At 40.8% G+C, this 23,513-nt stretch overlaps 1 protein-coding gene across 1 annotated transcript in view; it reads right to left on the reverse strand.

Moving 5' to 3' along the window:
- The window catches only part of syt9b (synaptotagmin IXb), a 90,810-nt gene that overhangs the window by 46,349 nt on the left and 20,948 nt on the right, over positions 1-23,513 (reverse strand). Inside the window, exons 2-3 of the mRNA XM_060838655.1 lie at positions 6,040-6,391; positions 2,605-3,148 (exon numbers count right to left, since the gene is read on the reverse strand). Coding sequence (XP_060694638.1) covers positions 2,605-3,148; positions 6,040-6,391 — 896 coding nt within the window. The remainder of the gene's footprint in view (positions 1-2,604; positions 3,149-6,039; positions 6,392-23,513) is intronic.

Below are 23,513 nucleotides of genomic sequence, written 5' to 3' on the forward strand. Positions count from 1 at the left end.
GGGCATCCAAAATCACACACCACCAGATGAAAATAGTGTGCAGGAGGAAATGTGATTTTTACACACCATTTAAAATGGAGTGTCCAACCTCAGAAGGGATAGGTATTCCTGACCCACAACAAAGGCTGGAGGAAAATGGAGTATGAAGGAAAATTGAATTTCCTCAAATAAAGCTGTGGTTATTCATGCATTGAAGTGCACCCAAGCTTCAGACTATATGCATCCCAAGGGAAGTTAGGGACCTGGGCCTGGATGTTTGCTCCCGGGTGGAGTGTGCAGAAATGAAAGCCTTCCCCAGGTCCATGAACCTGGCCTTTGAAAATGGCTGCCTGGATGACAGCTTTTCAGTCTGTGGGATTGAGCTTTATTGGAAGTTGAAGCAGGACACCTTGGAAGAACTGAGGGTGTTTTCAGCTACAGAGGTGGGCTGATAAAAGGCCAGCCTCAGGGTTCCAACACTGCATCCAAACTTCAAAAATATTAAAAATAAAACAGGAAACATCCATCAGTTCTCACCCATCATCATTCGCCTATGCCTGCACACATTCCCACTGATGCCAACCAATGGCAATGACAGCCAGTGGTACTCCACCCAATCCACAAAGCCACTCAGACACTGTATGCCAACTGTAACCCCAAGGTCTTCATTTACTCATGCTAGCTTTTGCACCTTCACCCATGCCCATGGTCCATTTTATCGTACTTCTGTTAATGTGCAATGGTGTGTCTAGCGATGACCATAAAGCCTATTCCACCACTCAGCAGCCTTTGCTGTTACAACTACCATGTCAATTCATCCAAACCTCGCACTGGGCAAAGCCCAGGCCCCATCTAGAGCTGAGATAAAGATAATTTTCTCTAAATTAATATTGCAATTACTAATTTTCATTCTAGCTTTACAGAGTTTTTAGGCAAAATCTTTTCTACTGTTGAACAATCCCAAATTATATCTGACCCCTTTTTATGGATATCAGACATCTCAAAAACATGATCCTTACCACTGCACCCCCCACATCCCAAAGTATTTCATGATATCATGAAAGGGGGTACTCCAAATATTCAAACAAACTCACAAAGTTCAGACATGCTCTTAGCAGGTCCAAAGTGTATATTTGGCTTCGATGCTACAGTGATGCCAAAACCTCACTTCATTGGAGGTATCACATAATTTAAATGCCCATCTGTAAAATGTAAATCTATAAAAGCCACCCTTCCTCCAATTTGTCTCATGTGAAAATGGGAAGTGTCATTTTGGAGCCAGGACTTGAGATTTTAATCCATTTTCAGCAGATTTTCCATAATACAGAGCCTCTCTCTCATAGCAAATAATTGGCTTAATTGTCTATTGTATGAGCGAGTTTGGAGAAGACTTGTGTCTGTTGTCTTCACAACATTGATAAAGTGATGAATAATAAAATCTCACTTTTACATTCATTCAACTAAATAAGAGCCAACATTTCATTTGTTAGTTTTGAAAGGTTCAATTTGGTATTAAAGAATAATCCCAGAGGAGCTTCAGCATTAATTGCTGTGCTATGGATTTGGACAGGTATGTGAATAGGCAAGATATAGAGGGATATGGTCCAAACACAGGCAAATGAGACAATGGTGTTTTGGGAAATCTGTTCAGCATGGACAACCTGGTTCAGAGCGTGTGTTTCTGTGTTGTACGACTCTATGACTAAGTGCACAATCCCTGTGAAATAGCAGGCACCCTACTGGGTGATTCTGAACTCAGCCATGCAGTCCTAATCAACTAATCTCCAGTTTATGTCAATAGTTTAAAATAGCAAGCAATCTCTTTCTTTAACATTACAAAGATTTAAAGGACAGGACATTTAAATGTGTTGACAGATAGACAGCTCCATTTTCTTAGCACTTCTGACAGTGCCTTTTGACAAGTCTCCTTGTCTTCTTGACAACTCCCTTTAACAGGTTCTCTTGACAATTCCTTTTAATATGCCCAATGACAGGTCCTTTGACAAATTCTCTTTATGCACTTGACAGGTATCCGACGGTTAATTTTGACTGGGCTTTTGTAAGTTCCAATGCATTTGATAGAATTGAGATTATGCACTTTTTAATGCACATTTGTGACTATTTTCAATGATCCCAGATGGCACCTGACCTGCTGCAAAGGGTGCCTTTCCTCTCCCAAATGTATCTGGGGACTAGATCCAAAGAACTAACCTGTATCTTGAAAAAGGTACATTGACTATTCAAATAAATCAATAAAGTTCAGATATGCTCTTTAACAGCTCCAGTCTGCTCACTTTGGGGTCACACTCGAAGTCTACTAAAATCCAACTTTTTAGTGCAGGTAGCTGAAGATTTACATGGCTCTAATCCCATTCTCTTTCCCACAAAACTGGGAAGTACAGTGTACAATGATGGTACTTATGGTTTTTGGACCACTTCTGGCATTATTGCCATAATGTGGAGATTGTCTGTCAATGCAAAAATATGGTCTCAAAGATGGTCATGCCATTGATCTCCACAGCCTTGAAGCAATGCGCTTGTTTAAATGTATGTTTGAAAGATGCATAACTTAGGTAATCGACTCTAGAATTTTAGCACCAAATTCAGGAATTTGGTTACACTTACCGAAGTGACATGTAGAATATCCCTCCACAGCGTGGTCTCTCGAGGAAACTCAGACAAGTCGAGGAAATTGTCAACAGCCACTTGGCCAATCACGTCATGGCGGGAAAACCTGTCAAAGTCATAGACACTGAAGTGAAGCTTCCGATTGGCCAGCTCGTTGTAGGGCACAGAAAAGAGGAAGGCTTCATCGAAGACAGGGTTGAGAGTTTTGCGGTGGACTTTAGTCTGGTGTTTGGTTTTACGGTCTGGCAGCAAGTATATCTTCACGTAAGGATCGGATGTTCCCGAGAAGTCCTTGGCAGGCAGGTTGACAGCCTTGTGGATTTTGACAATCAGCTGCTCCAAGTCGCAGTCGTACTTCAGCACAAAGTTAAGTTTGCCACATGTACGATTGTTCCTCCGTCCATCATCAGTGTCCACCGACCTCTGTTTGTACAACTCAGGTTTAATCCGTCCAATGTCCATTGGCTTTTCCTGCCTTTGGTACTGTTGGATGTCAAAGTCTGGATTGGAAAGATTTAACTGTCTTCTTATGGAATTGTGTCTGCAACCAAAGATTATTATTATTATTCAGTGAAAAATTACATATTTTACGTAGTCACAGAATCATAAGGAGACCATTCAGCCCATCAATATCATAGATATCTCATGACAGTTTGAATGGCATATTTATGTTTTTATGTCCATAACAGTATTTTTTATTTCATATTACTTTCATTCTGATCGGAAATGCTCTCTTGGTTAATTAACTCTCTTGGATAGAATCTTAGAGGAGAGATGAACATTCCACCCATCAAGATTAGAGTGGTGCTGGAAAAGCACAGCAGGTCAGGCAGCATTGAAGGAGCAGGAAAATCGACATTTCGGGCAGAAGCCCTTCTTCAGGAATGAGATGATGAAGGGCTCCTGCCTGAAACATCAATTTTCCTGCTTCTCAGATGCTGCCTGACCTGCTGTGCTTTTCCAGCACCACTCTAATCTTTTCTCTAATCTCCAGCATTTGCAGTCCTCACTTTCGCCTATTCCACCCATCAAGTCTGTGCCAGCTCTTTCAAAATGCTACCCATTATTGTCTCCCAATCCCACACATGCACCAAATGCATAGCTCTGAAAATGTTTTCAGGTATTTATCCCTTTTTCGTACAAGGTCAAAATATGCAACACTAATTTTATCAGCTGCAGCAGAGGAAAGAGTAATGCCCTGCTTTTTTAAGTGGTTCCGGTATTTTTAAAATACATAAAATCACTGAGGGTACGGGCATTGCAGGCAAGAACAGTATTTGTCAACCACGCTTCATTGCCCTGAAAAGTGACGGTGTGCCTTCCTTTTATGTTACTGAGGGATTTTGATGTGATCAAGTGGCTTGCTAGGCCATTTCAAAGGTTAATCAAAGATCAAATGCATTGATTTAGAAACAAACTATCACCAGGGGACACCCTGCTTTTATTCAAAGAGTGTCTTGTGATCTTTAAAGTTCTCCAAAGTAGTAACATGGGGCTCTCAGAAAACTGCAGTCTACCTCAGGACAGCAGAGGCTTCTGATCATTATAAATGTAACTTCCATCATTTAATTAGTGTCCCTTGAATGCTTTTCCATGACTCTGCCAACTACCATATGCCCATGTCACAACCTTTTTTTCTCCCCATTCATTTGTAGAATGTGATCTTTGCTGGCAAGGTCCTGCATTTATTATCCATACCTAATTGCCCTTGAGAAAAATTTGCAGCATAGTTGCCATTGAACAACAACAATTTGCATTTATATAACACGCATAATGTTTTAAAGCATCCCAAAGTGCATCGCAGGATCATCAAACAAATTTTGACCCCAAGTGATAGGATAAGATATTAGTGACGATGACAGAAGTCAATGTTAAGGAGGGTCTCAAACAAGGCAAGAGAGGTCATGAAAACAATCTCAACACACAAGAGACCAGAATAAGGGAAGTGCAGATATCTGAGATATTTGTGGGGTTGGAAGAGAATGCAGAGGGAGGAAGAGAGGGGCAATACCCTTGAGCTATTTGACAATAACAACAAGAATTTCAAATTAAGGTGCTGCTTAACAGGGAGCCACTATACATCAATGAATACAGGTGTGAATAGGACTTGGTGCGAATTAGGACACAGGTAGAATTTGTGATGACCTCAAGTTTGTAGAGTGTGGCCACTACCAGCACAATCCCTTTTACCGCCCCCCCCATCCACAAATGGAACATAAAATATCAAACCTTTCACCAGAGATTTGTCTAAGTTCAGCCAATGAAAATGTTGATGACCAGATTTCTCTGTTGTCTGAACGTACAACTATTCGATTTGATTTTAAATATTTATATATGCTAGTGTTTAAATTTTAAAATTAATAAATTCTTCTAGGTGTCCTTTAGACCACTCCCATTCATCTGCATGGTGGAACCAATGCTACCAGATTTGATTGGACATATCCAATGAAGGCTTTATTGTATCACTTCCTGCTTTGAACCATCCTGCTTCAACATTATTGCCTTTGGTGAGCCAATGTCCTTTCTCAGTCAATGAAGAAAACTGTAAATAGTTTCTTTCTTGATCCATTCAATGTTTCTAGACCGAATCAAATGGTGAAAAATTATGGGCATGGGGGTAAGAGTGTGGATGTCTCAATTGCTGCAAGAAAAGTTGGTGGCCTGCCAACTAGACATTCAAAGGCACCATGAGCAGACTAAGTAAGGCATTAGTAGGATTTCTGACTCTCAGCAGGAGGAAGGGCCACTCTCTGGAATTACCAGGCCACTTGATTCACCAGCAGCTCCAACAGTACCATCAGCACCAAAGAACAAGGTATGCTGATGAGGCTGAAGGTAAGCTGGCAAAGGAGGGTCCATGGATCCGGCTTTCATGGAACTGAAGTCCAGTGGAATTTGGCTGGGGCTTATTGATAATTCACAGAAGGGGGTGGATCCGAATGAACTTGCAAGTGGGAGGAAGATGGGATACTATCTTCCCAGGATGCTCCCCCCAAAGGTCAAAAGACATTCTCAAGACATAGCACACCCCGTTATTGCTGCCATTTTCTGCACTTCCAAACAAAATTGCAAACCTCATTCTTGCCAATAATATGCCAACCATATTATTATATGGGCAGTGCAATGGTGGGGTTAATTGGGTTCTTAACAAGGTAAATTGGTCCTGAATGATTTATTTGCATATGGCTGCTGTTTCATGGGGCTGGAAGCAGGATGGATGTGGACTGTGCTTCCTCTTTATATTTCATTATCGATCTGCACAAAACAGCAGAGAGAATCTTGTCTCCCCCTACTGAACCCCATAGTCAATATTTTCAAGATAAATCTGCAAAGCAACTATTAAAAATCTTTGTGGTGTTCCACAATCTTAGAATCCAAACAAAGTGAGTGACTCTGTTTTGGTGTCTCTCTCCCACCTCAAGAACCACTGACCTGGAAGATGACGTGGGCTCCGTTACTTGCCGATGCATCCGCATATTATGAGCACAATTCTCCTTGTTCTTGGACTGGACATCCACAGGAATATCAGGGGACGTGTGGCTGATCTTCATCGCTGACTCTGGGTAGGAGGCAGGTTCAGTCATAAAGTCCTCACTGTACTCATGCCCATCTATCTCATTGTCTGTGTATTGCTGCTGATCCTGTTGACTGTCCTTGTGGTTGGATGACTCACTGCGTTCTCGCCACGGGATCCAGCACAATTTCCAGGAAACAAACAGTGAGACTCCAAAAAGGGCCAGACCACAGGCAGTCACCACCAGTGACAATAGACTAATGGAAATATCTGAGAAAACAAGAAACAAGTCATAACTGGACCATTCTTTTCATTAGTATCATATTTTTATTTGTTCTTTTTAATGCCTACCACAATTTCCCTTGAGTAGGCAATACTGAGCCACTTCCTTGAATTCTTGAAGTCTGCATGTTGTGTGGGTACATTTACAAATCTGTTAGGAAGAATGATCCAAACTTTTGTTCTTGCATTTTTGCTGTATCAGTGATATGGACCAAAGTCAGGATGGTGTGTGACTTGGAGAAGAACCTGGAGTTGTGGTCTTTCCACATAGCTGCTGTCTTTGTTCTCCTGGGTGATGGTGGTTATAAGATTTGTAAGGTCCTGTCAAAGGAGCTTTGATGAATTTCTGCAGTGCATATTGCAGATGGTACACACTGCTGTCATTGTCCACAGTGGAGGAGGGGGCAAATACTTAAGATTGCCAGATGTGTCTAAAGTTCTGGATAGAATATAACCTTGAGTGCTGTTGGTGCAGGCAGGTGAAGCATGTTCCACTACATGCTTGACTTATGGTTTGTAGATCATAGAATCCCTACAAGTGGAGAAAGAGGCTATTTGGCTGATCCAGTCTGCACCAACACTCTGAAGGGCATCCCAACCAGAGATGCTCCCACATCCTATCTCCATAACTCTGCATTTCCCATGGTTACTCCAATCCACCTAACTTGCACACTACAGGCCAATTTAGCATGGCCAATCCACCTAACCTGCACAACATTGGAGTGTGTGAGGAAACCAGAGCGCCCAGAGGAAACCTATGCAGGTCAGGGGAGAATGTGCAAACTGCACACAGTCACCCAGAGCTGGAACTGAACTTAGTCCCTAGTGCTGTAAGGCAGCACTGCTCATACATGTTGGGGACTTGAGAAAGGAGTTACTCTGCACAAAGTTCTCAATCTCTGACTTCCTCTTGTAGCCACAGCATTTAGCAAGTTGATCCAGTTAATTTCCTAATTAGAATCTGGTCTGACTGCAGTGTAGAATGTTGTTTGATACGTTGTGTTGGCAGCAGGTAGCCACTTAACCTTAACTACCTGGATTCATTTTCCACAATGTCTTGAAAATATTTTTCCTTCAAACCCATTTTGCTGAAAAAGAAGTGACCAAATGGAGATTTGGCCAATTTCCTGAAATTGGCCCAAATTCTCTCAAAAGCAAAACACACCATCCAAAACTGATTTTCATCATATACACTAATGCACACTACAGCTACTGAAGATTTGTATGTGGTTTTCTAAAACCATTTTCATTTACTTAAAAATCAGGCTACCCCCAGATAGTGAACATGAACATTATTTTTGCTTAGATTTGGTGGTGACCCCATTTTCAGCTGAAAACTGAAACATGTTACAGCTCATGAATATATTAAGCAATAGCGTATGGTGAATACACGGTTACCTTCCTAAGTCTTGTCTGATCGTGCTGGCTTCAGAAGATTTTGTATTGGAAACATGCAAATGATTTTGAACAGAAACTTTACTTTGGAAAAGGGGCATAATTTTGAATTTGTTGTCCAAGGATGATCAATTGCAGCTGAAGCTACCACACTAATATATGCAATCCTACTTTGAAACTACTATTGAATCTCCTTCCACCATCCTGTCAAGCAGATCACAACTCACCCACATAATTGCAAAACTTCTCATCACCTACTCTGGTTTATTCACCAATTATTTTATATCTGTGGCCTCTGGCTACCAACACTCCTGTCAATAGTAACAGTTTATCAATTAAATTCTCCTGGTGATTCCAAACTTTATTGTACATCTCAAAATACATGAGGAAGACAAAAGGAAAATAATTCTGAGAAATAGAGATTTGAATTTACTATTGAACTAAATCAAGTCCATCGCCCAGAAATTATTGCTGCTGATATTCGTGACTGAGCACACAATTAAATTTCTCTGACATTCTCCTTCTATTTTAGCACAGGGCTTTTAATAATTTATTTTGAATTCAACAGTGTCACCATATAAATAGCAACATAAAACAATAACAGCTGTTTGGAACTCTTATAAAGTGTTTTATATGTAGCAGAACACCCCAAGGTGCTTCGCAAAATCAGTATCTGATAAAAGTTGACACTGAGATAAATGCTGAGATAATGAAGCAGATCACAAATGCTTAGTCACTGAGCAATTTCTAGCACAGAAGGAGGCCATTTGGACCCTCGAGTACGTTCTGGCTTGCAAGAAGAACCAGACCGTCTGAGATCTATATTACATAGGCTAACACAGAAACCAGAAACTGTATCATTGCCCTGTAAGTTTATTTCTTACAAATACTCTTTCAATTTCCTTTTAAAATCATTGCTAGTCTGCTTCTACCACCTTTGTGGATAACAAGTTCTAGTTGATTGCCAATCACCAGGTAAAAATATTCTTCCCCACATTCCCCTGAACATCTTGCTGAAAACCTTAGAATGTGTGTTCCCTTGTCCTCATACCATCAGCTGATGTGAACAAATGTCATACATATCTATTAAATCTCCTCTCAATCTCCTTTGCTCAAAGGAGAACAACCCCAAGCTTCTCCACCGCAAACTGAGAGCTAAATTCCTGAACCCATGGAACCATTCTGTTGAATTTCTTTTGCATCAAGGGCCATTATATTATTTCTAATATGAAATGATTAGAACTGGATACAATACGCCACTTGGTCTAACCCGCCATAACATTTAAAAAACAATTATAACCTCCCTTCTTTCTATAAATAACAAAGTCTTTTATGAAATTCAGATCCCAAATACTTTACTAACCAGTCTTTCAATATGTTCTGCCATCTTTTTCAAAGACTCGAGCGAGTGCATCGAATGCTCCCTCTATTCCTGCACACTGTTTTGAATTCTGCCATTGAGTCTATGTTGCTTCTCTCTGTCCCTTCAGCCAAATGCATCACCTCCCAGTTCTTTGTAATAAACTCTATCTCTCACTTCTCTTTCCATTCTGTTGAATCTATCTGCGTTGTTATAGTTGGGTTAATATCATCCTCATTGCCCTTCCAGATTTGATTTCATAGACAAATTTTGAAATTTTACTCTCTATTCCAATATCCAAGTAACTCACATGTTTGGTGAGATTTAGGCTTTGAGCTACACTTGCAAATTTTCATTCTGCTTTTCAATCCCCTGCATGGCTTCACTTCTCCTCAAGCCTGTAATCCCCTCTAAACCCACAACACTTCAAGATCATTGCAGTCTTCTACTTCGGGCCCATTCTCTTATCCCCTGTTTAGTTACATCATCACCAAGGCTGCTTTTATAATTGAGCCCTAAGATTTGAAAATTCCTCCCTAAACCTCTCCAGCTGCTTTAATTTTCACTCCTTTAAACATACAATGAAAACTTGTTACAGAAGTATGTAATTTCATCTCCTTATACTTAGTGCCTAATGTTGTTTGACATTGTGCCATACATTAAAAAGGACAAAATATAAATATAGCTGATAGCAAAGGGAATGAGAATGGGAGAGGTTTACAGAGGAAATTCTACAATTAGATGGCTGCAGAGACTACTCCCATTGTTGTAGCAAAGGAAGTGGTGACAAGAAACCAGAGTTGTAATGTTTTCAGAGGACTGTATAAACACATCTTCAAAATTTGAAAATATAGTAAGGGACATTTGATTCCAGAAATGTAATATTTTATAACTCGTGGACTGGACTATCTAGTGCATTCCTGGCTTACCTCCATGTCTAATCTCTATAAAATTATGAGATCATCCAAAACGCTACTACCTGTGTTTTTACACTGAGTTTGGTTCAGCTATCACCTCTATGTTTGCTTACCTAAATGGATTCTCTACTTTAAAAACTTACAAGACTCCAAGTTCTCTGAGATCTCCTAGTTACCAATGCTCCTGCCATTCGCAACAATTTCTCAATGATACGATTCATTTGAAAATGATTCAACTAATCATTTGAAATTTTGTTATATATCTTTGAAGTCACATTGAAACAAACCATATATTTGAGCACATAAATTCTGACTTCTTAAACCATCCCCTATTTTAATTACTCCAGCATTAACAATTATTCCTTGAACTAATTAGGGCTCTATGTCTCGAAAACCTTCCATGGAACTCTCTGTACCTCTACCTTCTTTGCCTCCTTTGGTTCACTCCTTAAAACATACTGGATAGAATTTGGTCATCTGCCCTAATGTGTTTTGATGAGGCTCAGTGTCAAATTGCGTTCTGAAGTGCCTTAAGGATGTTTTGTTAAAGGTGCTATATAGATGCGAGTTTTTGATGAATTGAAACAAGAAACAATTTTCCCTGAACTTCAAGCAATATAGTATTCTGTCAATAGGAGAATTTAGCTGACAATCTTTGGCTGTTTTCTTCTTTTAGAGTGATTTGATTTTTGGTTTCTTATCATCCTCTAAAAAGCAAGCATCAAATGAAATTTTGTACAAATACGTATTAACTTTAGAGGTGTCTTAAAACTTCAACCTTCCCAGTGGACTTTGCCATTTTATGTTTCCACATGGATCTCAATTTGCTTTGAGTCAATGTGCACAAGAGAGTATAACTTGTACCTTAAGCCCATCCCTGTAGGACAACAGGAGGGATATGCCCATTACTGTATGTGGTACATAGGCTAGACTGAAAAAAATCATCTGAGAACTCCAGTTTGCATGAGGATGTAAGTGATCACAACAGATCAATTGTGGAACTGAAGCTCTAGTAAGATGATTTAAAAAGTAATTAATTGCTAAGCTTTTTCAGGGGCTGTACCAATAATCTCACAGCACTGACTCCTTCCATCTATTTATTGTCTGTCTCTTTGGCAAAAATACATAATTTATAGTGCCTTGTCAAAATTAACTAGTACTGCAATGCTGAATGCTGTAAAACTACCATTATGCGATGAGTTTAACAGAAAGATAAATCCAATTGGATTGGAAAGTGAAATGAACAAGCCTAGATTTTGCAATGTTAAAGTGATTAGTAGACATCATTATTATAGAATAAAACAATGTTAGGCACCTGGTATTTTTATTATATATATGTATGTATGTATGTACATATAACACAGTTCCAGAAACCACAATTGTATTTGCAATTTTTCTTCATACAATAGAGACAGCATTCAAAAACATGAAATGGCATGAATCTGGGCCTCTTACAAGCTAAACATGCCAGAAAAAAAAATGAGTTGAGACATTTTTAAATGACACGCTAAATCTAAATTATTTCCAAACAACCTGTCAACTGGCACAGGTAGTTTGGAGCGGCACGGTGGCTCAGTGGTTAGCACTACTACCTCACAGAGCCAGGAATCTGGGTTTGATTCCTGCCTTGGGCAACTGTCAGGGTGGAGTTTGCATATTCTCCCTGTGGTCTGTGTGGGTTTCTTCTGGGTGCTCTGGTTTCCTCCCACTATCTAAAGATGTGTAGGTTAGGTGAATTGGCCATGCTAAAGTGTCCATAGTGTTAGCTACATTAGTCAGGGGAAAATATAGGGTATGGAGTTTGAGTGGGTTACTCTTCAGAGGGTCGATGTGGATTTGTTAGGCTGAAGGGCCTGTTTCCATACTATAGGGAATCTAATCTAAGCAACCACAAAAATTCAATTTTATCAGTGTTGTAAAACATTATGTATTTTAAAACTACAATTTTCTGTTTATTTTATCTCTCAATTTCATTTTTGCTAATCCTATCTTTATTCTGCTTTCTGTATATGATCTTGAAATGAATCATGAAATAATAGGCTTAAACATTGATTGGTTAAAGAGGTATGTTGTTTCTCAAATAATAGATATCCTGTAAATGCTAGAATGCTATATCATAATCCTGATGATGACAAGTTGCCAGTCAAGTATCCATACAAAGCCTCTGGATTACTAAAAGCAAGAGGAATGACTATTCCTTCACTGGTGAATGTAAAATCTGGGCTATCAAACACAACTGAGTTCAAATGTCACCACAACAGTTCAAAGCAAATAGTACAGATGTGTGTTTTGTTTTCAGACATGAGCACAGTGATCACTGGGGGTCAATCTGGAGGCATAGAAGTTGCAGCATTGTGGTGACATTTTGAGATCATTATTCCAGAGATTACAAGTTCACATCCCACGCTGTTGTATGATACATTATTTGTGTTTTGATAGCATTATAATTAGAATTTTATTGGATTGCTTTACATGATGCATATTAAAATGGCTTACATTTAAATATTGATGCTGAATGAGTTTTCACAAAGGGAAATAATTTGTTTCAGCATTTATAAAACAATATGTCTTTATTTTAAGTGATGGTTGTGTTCTTTAAAATTGCAACTTTAAGAGAAACAATTTCAAGTGAATCATAGATTTCCCTATTAATCAATGTTAAAGTTAAAATTAAGTTTCAGACACATTTTTCCAGACAAAAAATCAGTACACAAATTGAAACCCTGTACTGTTCATATGCAACAACACCCACTTTAAATGAAAATAATTTTATTATTAAATACAAAATACATACAATATGTAATATTTTTAAAATTACAATTGTGCATAAGTTTAATTTTGATCATCCCTCCAAAAGTGAATATATTTAAATGGGGATTGTATCATTACAGATCAATCCACATAGTCTTCTATTTGAAAGAATGTAAAGTTAATGATGCATTGATGCAGAAAGTGTCAGGTTAAAAGTACACTTGAACAGTTGGGAAACAAGGACAATAGAATGTGTTAAGGCATGTTACATTTCATGAATGAGTTGCTGGTGTTGCATTCTGCAGTTACAGAACCGCACCGACAGGATTATACATTTAAAGCATTCAGATCTGCTTGAAGGAAGAGAGAATGAAAAGATGTTGATAACAGAAATTTAAAGAGTTTAGATTGAATTTGTTACTTGTCAGTGTGACTGTTCTGATATTTTCCTGGTTGGCCTTCCACCCTTAAAGTTGACTGCACCAAATTCTGCTGCTTGAGCCAACTTGCACCATGTCCCACATATGCATCTCAACTGTGCTCACAGACTTATATTGACTTCTGGGTCAGCAACATCCTGTTTTAAAAATTCTCGTTCTTGTTTCCAAATTTTGTACAAAACTTAGATACGGCCGCACTTCGAGTATTGTGTAGTTCTGGTCACCCCATAATAGGAATGACGTGGAAACTTTGGAAAGAGTTCAGAGGAGATTTTCTTGGATGTTGCCTGGTATGGAAGGAAGGTCTTATGAGGAAAGGCTGAGGAATTTGAAGCTGTTTTCATTAGAGAGAAGAAGGTTGAGAGGTGACTTAATTGAGACATACAAATTAATCAGAGGGTTAGATAGGGTGGGCACTGAGAGCCTGTTTCTTCAGATGGCAATGGCTAGCACAAGGGGTCATAGCTTTAAGTTCAGGAGTGATAGATATGGGACTGATGTCAGAGGTAGTTTCTTTACTCAGAGAGTAGTAGGGGCATGGAATGTCACTGCCTACAACAGTAGTAGACTTGCCAACTTTAAGGGCATTTAAATAGTCATTGGATAAACATATGGATGAAAATGGAATAGTGTAGGATAGAGGTTTCAGATTGTTTTCAAAAGTCAAGGGCTGAATGGTTTGTACTGCATTGTATTGTTCTATGTTTTATATTCTATCCCTTTATTCCCCTCATGTGCTTATCCAAATCTGACCTCTGAGAGCTTGCGATTTTAGTCACATCACCTTTGGTGGCTATATCTCCAACTGCTGTGCCCTGAAGCTTTGGGAATTCCTGCCTTAGACCTCTGCACATCTCTACCTCTAACTTCTTTTAAAAAGGTGCTTGAACCTGCCTTTTTGACCAAAGATTTGCTCATTTTTCCTCTTGTTTACTTACATCTTGTTTCATAACTCTCCTGTGAAGCCCCTTAAGGCTTTCCATTGGTCTTGGTTTCAGTATTTTTAATCCTGACACTTTTTCCTATCAATGCTGAGCACCTCATGCATGATTAACTTTATATTCTTTCAAAATAATTTGATTTGATTTGATTTATTATTGTCACATGCACCTAGGTACACTGAAAGGTTTTATTTTGCATGCAGTACAGGGACATCACATGATACAAAGTTCATATAATGATTTAACAGACTGAGGGATATAAAGTTACAGTTGCAAAGAAGGTGCACAAAAAGCAGGATCAACATTCGATTTGAAATTTGAGAAGTTTATTCAAGAGTCTAATAACAGCGGGGAAGAAGCTGTTCTTGAACCTGTTGGTACATGTGTTTGTATCTTCTGCCCGACAGAAGAGGTTGGAAGAGATTATAACTGGGGTGGGAGGGGTCTTTGATGGTGTTGGCTGCCTTTCCGAGGTTGTGAGAAGTGTAGTTGGAATCAATGGATGGGAGTTGGCTTATATGGGCTGTGCTCACAGCTGTCTGTAGTTTCTTACAGTTCTGCAGAGTAGTTGCCATCTCAAGGTGCGATACATCCAGGTAGAATGTTGTCTATGGTGCTTCTATAAAAATGATGAGAGTTCTTATAACCATGCTGAATTTCCCTAGCCTCCTGGGGAAGAAGGGGTATTGTTGTGCCTATCTTGACCGTCACATCAGCATGGGTGGTCCAGGACAGATTTTTGGTGACAGATTGTGGGCGGTACGGTGGCACAGTGGTTAGCACTGCTGCCTCACAGCGCCTGAGACCTGGGTTCAATTCCCGACTCAGGCGACTGACTGTGTGGAGTTTGCACGTTCTCCCCGTGTCTGCGTGGGTTTCCTCCGGGTGCTCCGGTTTCCTCCCACAGTCCAAAGATGTGCGGGTCAGGTGAATTGGCCATGCTAAATTGCCCGTAGAGTCAGGTAAGGGGTAAATGTAGGGGTATGGGTGGGTTTCGCTTCAGCGGGTCGGTGTGGACTTGTTGGGCCGAAGGGCCTGTTTCCACACTGTAAGTAATCTAATCTAATCTAATCACTCCTTGGAACCTGACATTCTCAAACATCTCTGCCTCATCACCATTGGTGTGCCTTCCTCCTTGCTTCCTGAAGTTGATGCTCAGCTCTTTAGTTTTGCTGATGTTGAAGGAGAGATTGTTATCTTTACATCAAACAGAAGAGTATGTGGTTTGATTGGTAATTTTACAATCTCCATTTAAATGTATTCACTTTCATAGGATTATCAAAATTAAACTGTATATACAATTATAATTTTTAAAATATTATGTATTATATGTCTTTCGTATTCAGTGGTGTACTTTATTGTCCCACTGCCTTCATTTAGAATGCACAGCAGGTCAGGCAGCATCCAAGGAGCAGGAGAGTTAACGTTTTGGGCATAAACCCTTTATCAGTCCTCACTTTCTCTCATGTTGTTGCATATGAACAGTACAAGGTTTCAACTTGTAAATTGCATAAATGTCCCTTGGTGTTTGGTGTTATTGTTGTCCAAGTAGTGCCTTTCACCACTTCAGTATCTCTCTGAATGAGTCACCCATTTATGACAGAAGTAAGGAGCATTTTTTTTTCTCTTCACATAGAGTAATGCATCTTTGGAACTTCCTCAAATAGATGCTGGAAGCAAAATTCTTTGAGACAGAGGCTGGTAGAGTTTTGATAAATAACAGAGTGGAAGGCTATTGGCAGGACTGAGGAATGATCAGATCAACTGTGAGCTTAGTGAATGGCAAAGTAGGCTTGAGAACCTGAGAGACATACTCCTGCTCTTAGAACATAGAACATAGAACATAGAAAAATACAGCGCAGTACAGGCCCTTTGGCTCTTGATGTTGCGCCGACCAAAGCCTACCTAACCTACACTAGCCCAATAACCTCCATATGCTTATCCAATGCCCGCTTAAATGACCATAAAGAGGGAGAGTCCACCACTGCTACTGGCAGGGCATTCCATGAACTCACAACCCGCTGAGTAAAGAATCTACCCCTAGCATCTGTCCTATACCTACCACCCCTTAATTTAAAGCTGTGTCCCCTAGTAACAGCTGACTCCATTAGCGGAAAAAGGTTCTCACTGTCAACCCTATCTAAACCCCTAATCATCTTGTACACCTCTATCAAATCTCCCCTAAACCTTCTTTTCTCCAATGAGAACAGCCCCAAGTGCCTCAGCCTTTCCTCATACGATCTTCCTACCATGCCAGGCAACATCCTGGTAAACCTCCTCTGCACTCGTTCCAATGCCTCCACATCCTTCCTATAGTATGGTGACCAAAACTGCACACAATACTCCAGATGAGGCCACACCAGAGTCTTATACAACTGCAACATGACCTCAGGACTCCGGAACTCAATTCCTCTACCAATAAAGCCCAGTATACCATATGCCTTCTTCACAGCACTATTTATCTGGGTGGCAACTTTCAGAGATCTGTGTACATGGACACCAAGATCCCTCTGCTCATCCACACTACCAAGTAGCCTACCATTAGCCCAGTAATCCATCTTCTTTTTACTCCTACCAAAGTGAATGACTTCACACTTAGCTACATTGAACTCCATTTGTCACCTTTCTGCCCAGCTCTGCAACTTATCTATATCCCGCTTTAACCTGCCACATCCTTCTTCGCTGTCCACAACTCCACCGACTTTCGTGTCATCCGCAAACTTGCTCACCCAGCTTTCAAGCCCCTCCTCTAGGTCATTTATAAAAATGACAAACAGCAATGGTCCCAAAACAGATCCTTGTGGAACACCGCTAGTAACTGCACTCCAAGATGAACCTATACCATCAACTACTACCCTCTGTCTCCTTCCAGCCAGCCAATTCCTAATCCAAACCTCTAATGCACCCTCAATGCCATACCTCTGTAGTTTTTGCATTAGCCTACCAAGGGGTACCTTATCGAACGCCTTGCTAAAATCCATATACACCGCATCTACTGCTTTACCCTCGTCCACTTCCTTGGTCACCTTCTCAAAGAACTCAATAAGGTTTGTGAGGCACGACCTGCCCTTCACAAAACCATGCTGACTATCCTTGATCACATTATTCCTATCCAGATGTTCATAAATCCTATCCCTTACAATTGTCTCGAAGACTTTGCCCACAACAGAAGTGAGACTCACTGGCCTATAGTTACGCGGGCTATCCCTACTCCCCTTCTTGAACAAGGGGACCACGTTCGCTATCCTCCAGTCTTTTGCCACTATTCCCGTAGACAATGACGACATAAAAATCAAGGCCAATGGCTCCGCTATCTCCTCCCTAGCTTCTCAGAGGATCCTAGGATAAATGCCATCCGGCCCAGGGGACTTATCTATTTTCATCCTTTCCAGTATTCCCTAGACCTCTTCCCTACATACCTCAAGGCCATCCATTCTAATCACTTGTGACTCAATATTCACATCAGCAACAGTGTCCTGTTCCTGAGTGAATACTGACGAAAAGTATTGATTTAGTGTCTCTCCAATCTCCTCCGCCTCCACGCACAACTTCCCACTACTATCCTTGACTGGACCGATACCTACCCTAGTCATCCTTTTATTCCTGACATACCTATAGAAAGTCTTTGGGTTTTCCCTAATCCTACCAGCTAAGGACTTTTCATGTCTCCTCCTCGCTGTTCTTAGCTCTCTCTTTAGATCCTTCCTGGCTACCTTATAACTCTCAATCGCCCCAACTGAACCTTCACGCCTCATCTTTACATAGGCTGCCCTTTTCCCTTTCACAAGGGATTCCAATTCCTTATTAAACCACGGCTCCCTCACAAGACCCTTTCCTCCCTGCCTGACTGGTACATACTTATCAAGGACACCCAATAGCTGTTCCTTGAACAATCTCCACATATTATTTGTGTTCTTCCCTTGAAGCCTATATTTCCAATCCACGCATCCTAAGTCATGTCTCACTGCATCATAATTTCCCTGCCCCCAGCTATAACTCTTGCCCTGCAGTGCACACTTATCCCTCTCCATCACTAGAGTAAAAGTCACCGAGTTGTGGTCACTGTCCCCGAAGTGCTCACCTACCTCCAAGTCTAACACCTGGCCTGGTTCATTACCTAGAACCAAATCCAGTATAGCCTCACCTCTTGTTGGCCTGTCCCTACATATTGTGTCAGGAAACCCTCCTGCACACATTGGACTAACACCGACCCATCTAACGAACTCGAGCTATAGCTTTCCCAGTCAATATCTGGGAAGTTAAAGTCCCCCATAATAACCACCCTGCTACTTTCACTCTTCTCCTGAATCATCCTCGCGATACTTTCCTCTACTTCTCTCGGACTATTAGGAGGCCTGTAGAAAGCTCCTAACAGGGTGATCTCACCTTTCCTATTTCTAACCTCAGCCCAAACTACCTCAGATGGCAAGTCTTCCTCCATCGTCCTTTCCACCGCTGTAATACTATCCTTGACAAGCAATGCCACACCTCCCCCTCTTTTACCCCCACCTCTGACCCAACTAAAACATTTAAACCCTGGAACCTGCAACAGCCATTCCTGTCCCTGTTCTACCCACGTCTCTGTAATGGCCACAACATCGAAGTCCCAGGTACCAACCCACGATGCAAGTTCACCTACCTTATTTCTTATACTTCTGGCATTGAAGTATACACATTTCAAGACACCTTCCTGTTTACAGGCATCCTCCTTCGAGATCGATGCCATGTTCCTAACCTCCCTACACTCAAGGTCCTGTACCCTAAAGCTACAGTCCAGGTTCCCATTCCCCTGCAGAGTTAGTTTAAACCCTCCCAAAGAGCACTAGCAAACCTCCCCCCAAGGATACTGGTGCCCCTCAGGTTCAGGTGTAGACCATCCTGTTTATAGAGGTCCCACCTTCCCCAGAAAGAACCCCAGTTGTCCAGAAACCGGAATCCCTCCCTCCTGCACCATCCCTGTAGCCACGCATTTAACTGTTGTCTCTCCCTATTCCTCGACTCTCTATCACATGGCACGGGTAACAAACCAGAGACAACAACTCTGTTCGTTCTAGCTCTGAGCTTCCAACCTAGCTCCCTGAAAACCTGCCTAACATCCTCACCCCTCTTCCTACCTATGTCGTTGGTGCCAACGTGGACCACGATCTGGGGCTGCTCCCCCTCCCCCTTAAGGACCCGGAAAACACGATCAGAGACATCACGTACCCTTGCACCTGGGAGGCAACATACCAATCGTGAGTCTCTGTCGCCCCCGCAAAACCGCCTATCTTTGCCCCTCACTATTGAGTCCCCAATAACTATCGCTCTACCTTTCTCCACCCTTCCCTTCTGAGCAACGGGGACAGGCTCCGTGCCAGAGGCCTGAACCTCGTTGCTTACCCCCTGGTAAGTCATCCCCCCCACAAGTATCCAAAACGGTATACTTGTTCTTGAGGGGAATGACCGCAGGGAGTCCCTGCACTGGCTGCTTCCTCCCACTCCCCCTCACTGTCACCCATCTCTCTATAACTTTCAGAGTAACTACTTCCCTAAAGCTCTGATCTATGACCACCTCTGCCTCCCGAATGATCCGCAGTTCATCCAACTCCAGCTCCAGTTCCCTAACATGGTCTTGGAGGTGCTGGAGATGGGTGCACTTCTTGCAAATGTAATCAGCAGGGACGCTAATGGCTTCCCTCACCTCATACATGTTGCAAGAGGAACATTGCACTGCCTTCGCTGCCATCCCTCTAAAAGGTAAACTTTAAAAACTAGATCTAAAGAAACAAATAAGCAAAATGCAGCACTTACCTGCTTACCACAACAGGTCTTATTATTAGGTTAGGTTTAAAGATTATTTAAAACTTTAAATTTTAGCCGTTAAAAAACAAAAACTGGACTATACCCGCGACTTAAAAAAAACACCACCAGACAGCCGTTAACTGCTCTGCCGAGAGAGTGAGGCCGAAGGCTTGGAGCTGCGCGCTTTTATAAGAAAAAAACCTTCCCAGGTAAGCTAGCGCGACACCAGCTTCCGGGTCCACTAGGCGCTTAAAAAAACTTTAAATTTTAGCCGTTAAAAAACAAAAACTGGACTATACCCGCGACTTAAAAAAAACACCACCAGACAGCCGTTACCTGCTCCGCCGAGAGAGAATTAAGGAAACTTAATTCATATATTTGCATGTTCATATCTCCCAAAATGCTTGACAGCCAGTGAAGTACTTTTGAATTGTAGTCACTATTGTAATATAAGAGCAGCGGCCGATTTTTACATAGTGATCACCCAGAAACAATGTTGTAACACATAGATAGGGAAAAGAACACTGTAGAGTAAAAGGAGATTGCATCAATATGGAGAACAAAGTTACAAAAAGATTTAAACTTCGCAATGACAACTATAAATTTGATGGATCAGGAATCAATGTAGATCAACAATGGGGCAAGATGAGTCACACTGAATGAAGTGTTTTGGCACATTTGACTAAGGTAAAGGCGCTATAGAAAAGCAATGTGTTGTTGTTGCTGGAGCTAGGGTATGGATGAAAGAGGTTCGAACAAGCAAACTCTCATCAACACTGGTTTGGTTGTGGTTCTTCTCAAGGGCAGTTAAGAATGGGCAACACATGTTGGCTTTGACAACAAGGCCCATATACCACAAATAAAGTAGCCATTATTGAACTTATTGAAGGTACAGAGGGATGGAGGCGATGGAGTAACAAAGGCTCCTGAATTACAACCCAAAATTGCCAGGAAAATAATTGGGCTAAAGTGATATATCAGCTACTTAGACATAGTGACACAATACCTGAGGAGACTGAAGCTCAGCATGTTGGTTACCACTCTGCAATTGTTAACTACGTCTGCAATTTTGAAGCAATTAGGTACTCTACATGTTATGGACATCCACACTCAATCATTTGTCTACACATCACTGCAGTGAGCTGCAGCTGAAGCTTAATGTACAGAATGAAGGAAAAATTCAACCACTGCCAACAGGAAACATATTTTTATTGACCAGTGAAATCTATTATAGTTTACTGAGCAAGGCTTCCTAGTCCAAACATTAAGGTTGATGCAAGGATTGGAAAACAATTCAGGAGGCTGGAATTGCTAATGATTTCCTTAAAAGTGTTTGTAAAGACATGAAACACTTCAGAATCTGAGAAAAGTCTTCATTTTCACTTTTAAACATTTTGTCAATGACTGACCTGCTGACTGCTTTCTGTAAATATTTGTTGCATATTATGTATTTTTTTTCTTTGCCTTTGGACAACTAACACTGATCTTTATCAAACATATGCAAAAGTACAGTAAATTCAGCTCATTGTTGCTGGAGCATACTTTGCAACATTTGCTTTTTGTGGCCTCTCAATGTTGCTTTTTAGATGTATGCTTCTCGGCAATATTTCTCTTAGTTAAGCAAAGAGCTTGGTGTGTAACCAAGTTAGAGCCTCTTCGTTAAGACCAATGTGCATTAATATAGTATCTTTAAGGTATTAAAATATCCAAAGTTGCCTCAAAGGAGTGTTATCAGACAACCTTGGAAGGGACGGTAAATGATGGCTCAGTTAGCAATGCCCACATCCTCTGAATGACTAAAACAAATTGACACTGGTGTACATAAACAGATGTTAGGGCATATGACCAGAATGTTAGGAGCATCTTAGAGAAGAAGCCAGGTAGGGAGCTGGATAGGTTTAGAAAGAGAATGTCAGAGTGTAAAGTCCAGGCAACTAAAGGCATGGCCATCAATGATGGAGCAATTAAAGTCAGGGATGCTCAAGGGACCATAATTTCAGGTGCTTAGAGATCTAAAAGGATCATGGAGCTGGAGGAAATCACAGAGAGAGGGAGGGTCTAGAGCGTGGAGGGTTTGAAAACTTGAAAACAATTTCAACTGGTGGCTTTTAAGGCACAGCTCGTGATATTATTGCACATCTCAGAAAGACACTACACCTTTAAGACAGCTAGATGACATCATGACATGTGATGGACTAGTGTATAAGGTCTCCATCTTACTTTGTTAGTTGAGCAGCTGCAATCAGTTAAACAGTCCAGTGCCTTACAGTTAAATTTAGTGTAGTCAGTTTTGTGTATAATGCAATAGTAATGAATAAATCCAGATCAATTGAGTCTGGGTATCTTATTGGTACATGTAGTTTGTGTTGTTAATAAGTGTCAAGACATCTGTCTCAAGAAGTAACCAATATTGCACAGTTTAATTTTTGTGGCAAAACTTATAGTAAATACTTATACTATATCATTAGCAGTAATGGAGCTTTGCTCTAAGGCAACCACAACACGTATACTTAGTTCTACCACTAAATGTTTGGCCACCTGTTCCTATGTCTTCTTCTTTGGAGAGTTTTAAATACCTGGATGAGAATTTTGAATTTGAGGCATTGCTGGCTTGGAGCCAGTATATATCAGGTAGCACATGGGTTGTGGATGATCAGGAATCGAAAGTTAGGATGAGTGGAGCAGAGTTTTGGATGAACTCAATTATGCAGAAGCAGGAAGACAGAGAATGAAAGCTGCCAACGGAAATGTTGGAATAGCAAAGTCTGGAAGTAACAAAAGGCATGGATGAGTTCAAGATCTACCTCTAACAAAAACAACCAGATATTTTTGGTCAACTGCTTTTTAAAAAAATGTTATCATGTGCTTGACTCCATGACTGTACAGAATTTCTACCGTTGGGATGTGCCAGCTGTTTGTGGCTTTGATGCTTAACACATCCCAGCATTGGAAGTGTTCTTCCTCACAACCTTTGCAAATCTGCATTTAAAAAAATGCTGTAGCCTACTGCGTGAACTCGAGACAAAAAAAAACCTGAAGATGCTGGAATCCAAGGTAGATAAGTAGGAGGCTGGAAGAACATATTCAGAATCAGGAGGCAGATAAGTCAACGTTTTGGGTGTAACCCCTTCTTTAGGACTGGTGAGTTTAGCATTCTCCCACCAAAGCCAGGCCTAAACAAGTTCATCTGGTCCTCTTTGCACCTTGGACACCAAAGGCTGTATTTAAGCAGTAGGAACCATTAAAGAAAGATGATTCCATTATACCTGCATGGGCATGGGCCCTTGCTAATTCCATTGCCAGTGCTAAGTGCTCATAATACACAGTGAATAGGCCAGTGTGAAATTATGGATTTTATAATCAATTGTAAATTAAAGAATAAAGCTCAGGTAGGTCAAATGTCTAGTTTTTAAAATCTTTCAAAATTTGCTTTGGAACATTATCACATACCTCCAGATCTTATGGGGGGTATTTTTAAAATTGAGCCCCTTGCTAGGTCACTTCAGAATGTATCAATGCCACAGA

The sequence above is a fragment of the Hemiscyllium ocellatum genome, chromosome 18 (genome assembly GCF_020745735.1).
Source record: "Hemiscyllium ocellatum isolate sHemOce1 chromosome 18, sHemOce1.pat.X.cur, whole genome shotgun sequence".
Lineage (NCBI taxonomy): Eukaryota > Metazoa > Chordata > Chondrichthyes > Orectolobiformes > Hemiscylliidae > Hemiscyllium > Hemiscyllium ocellatum.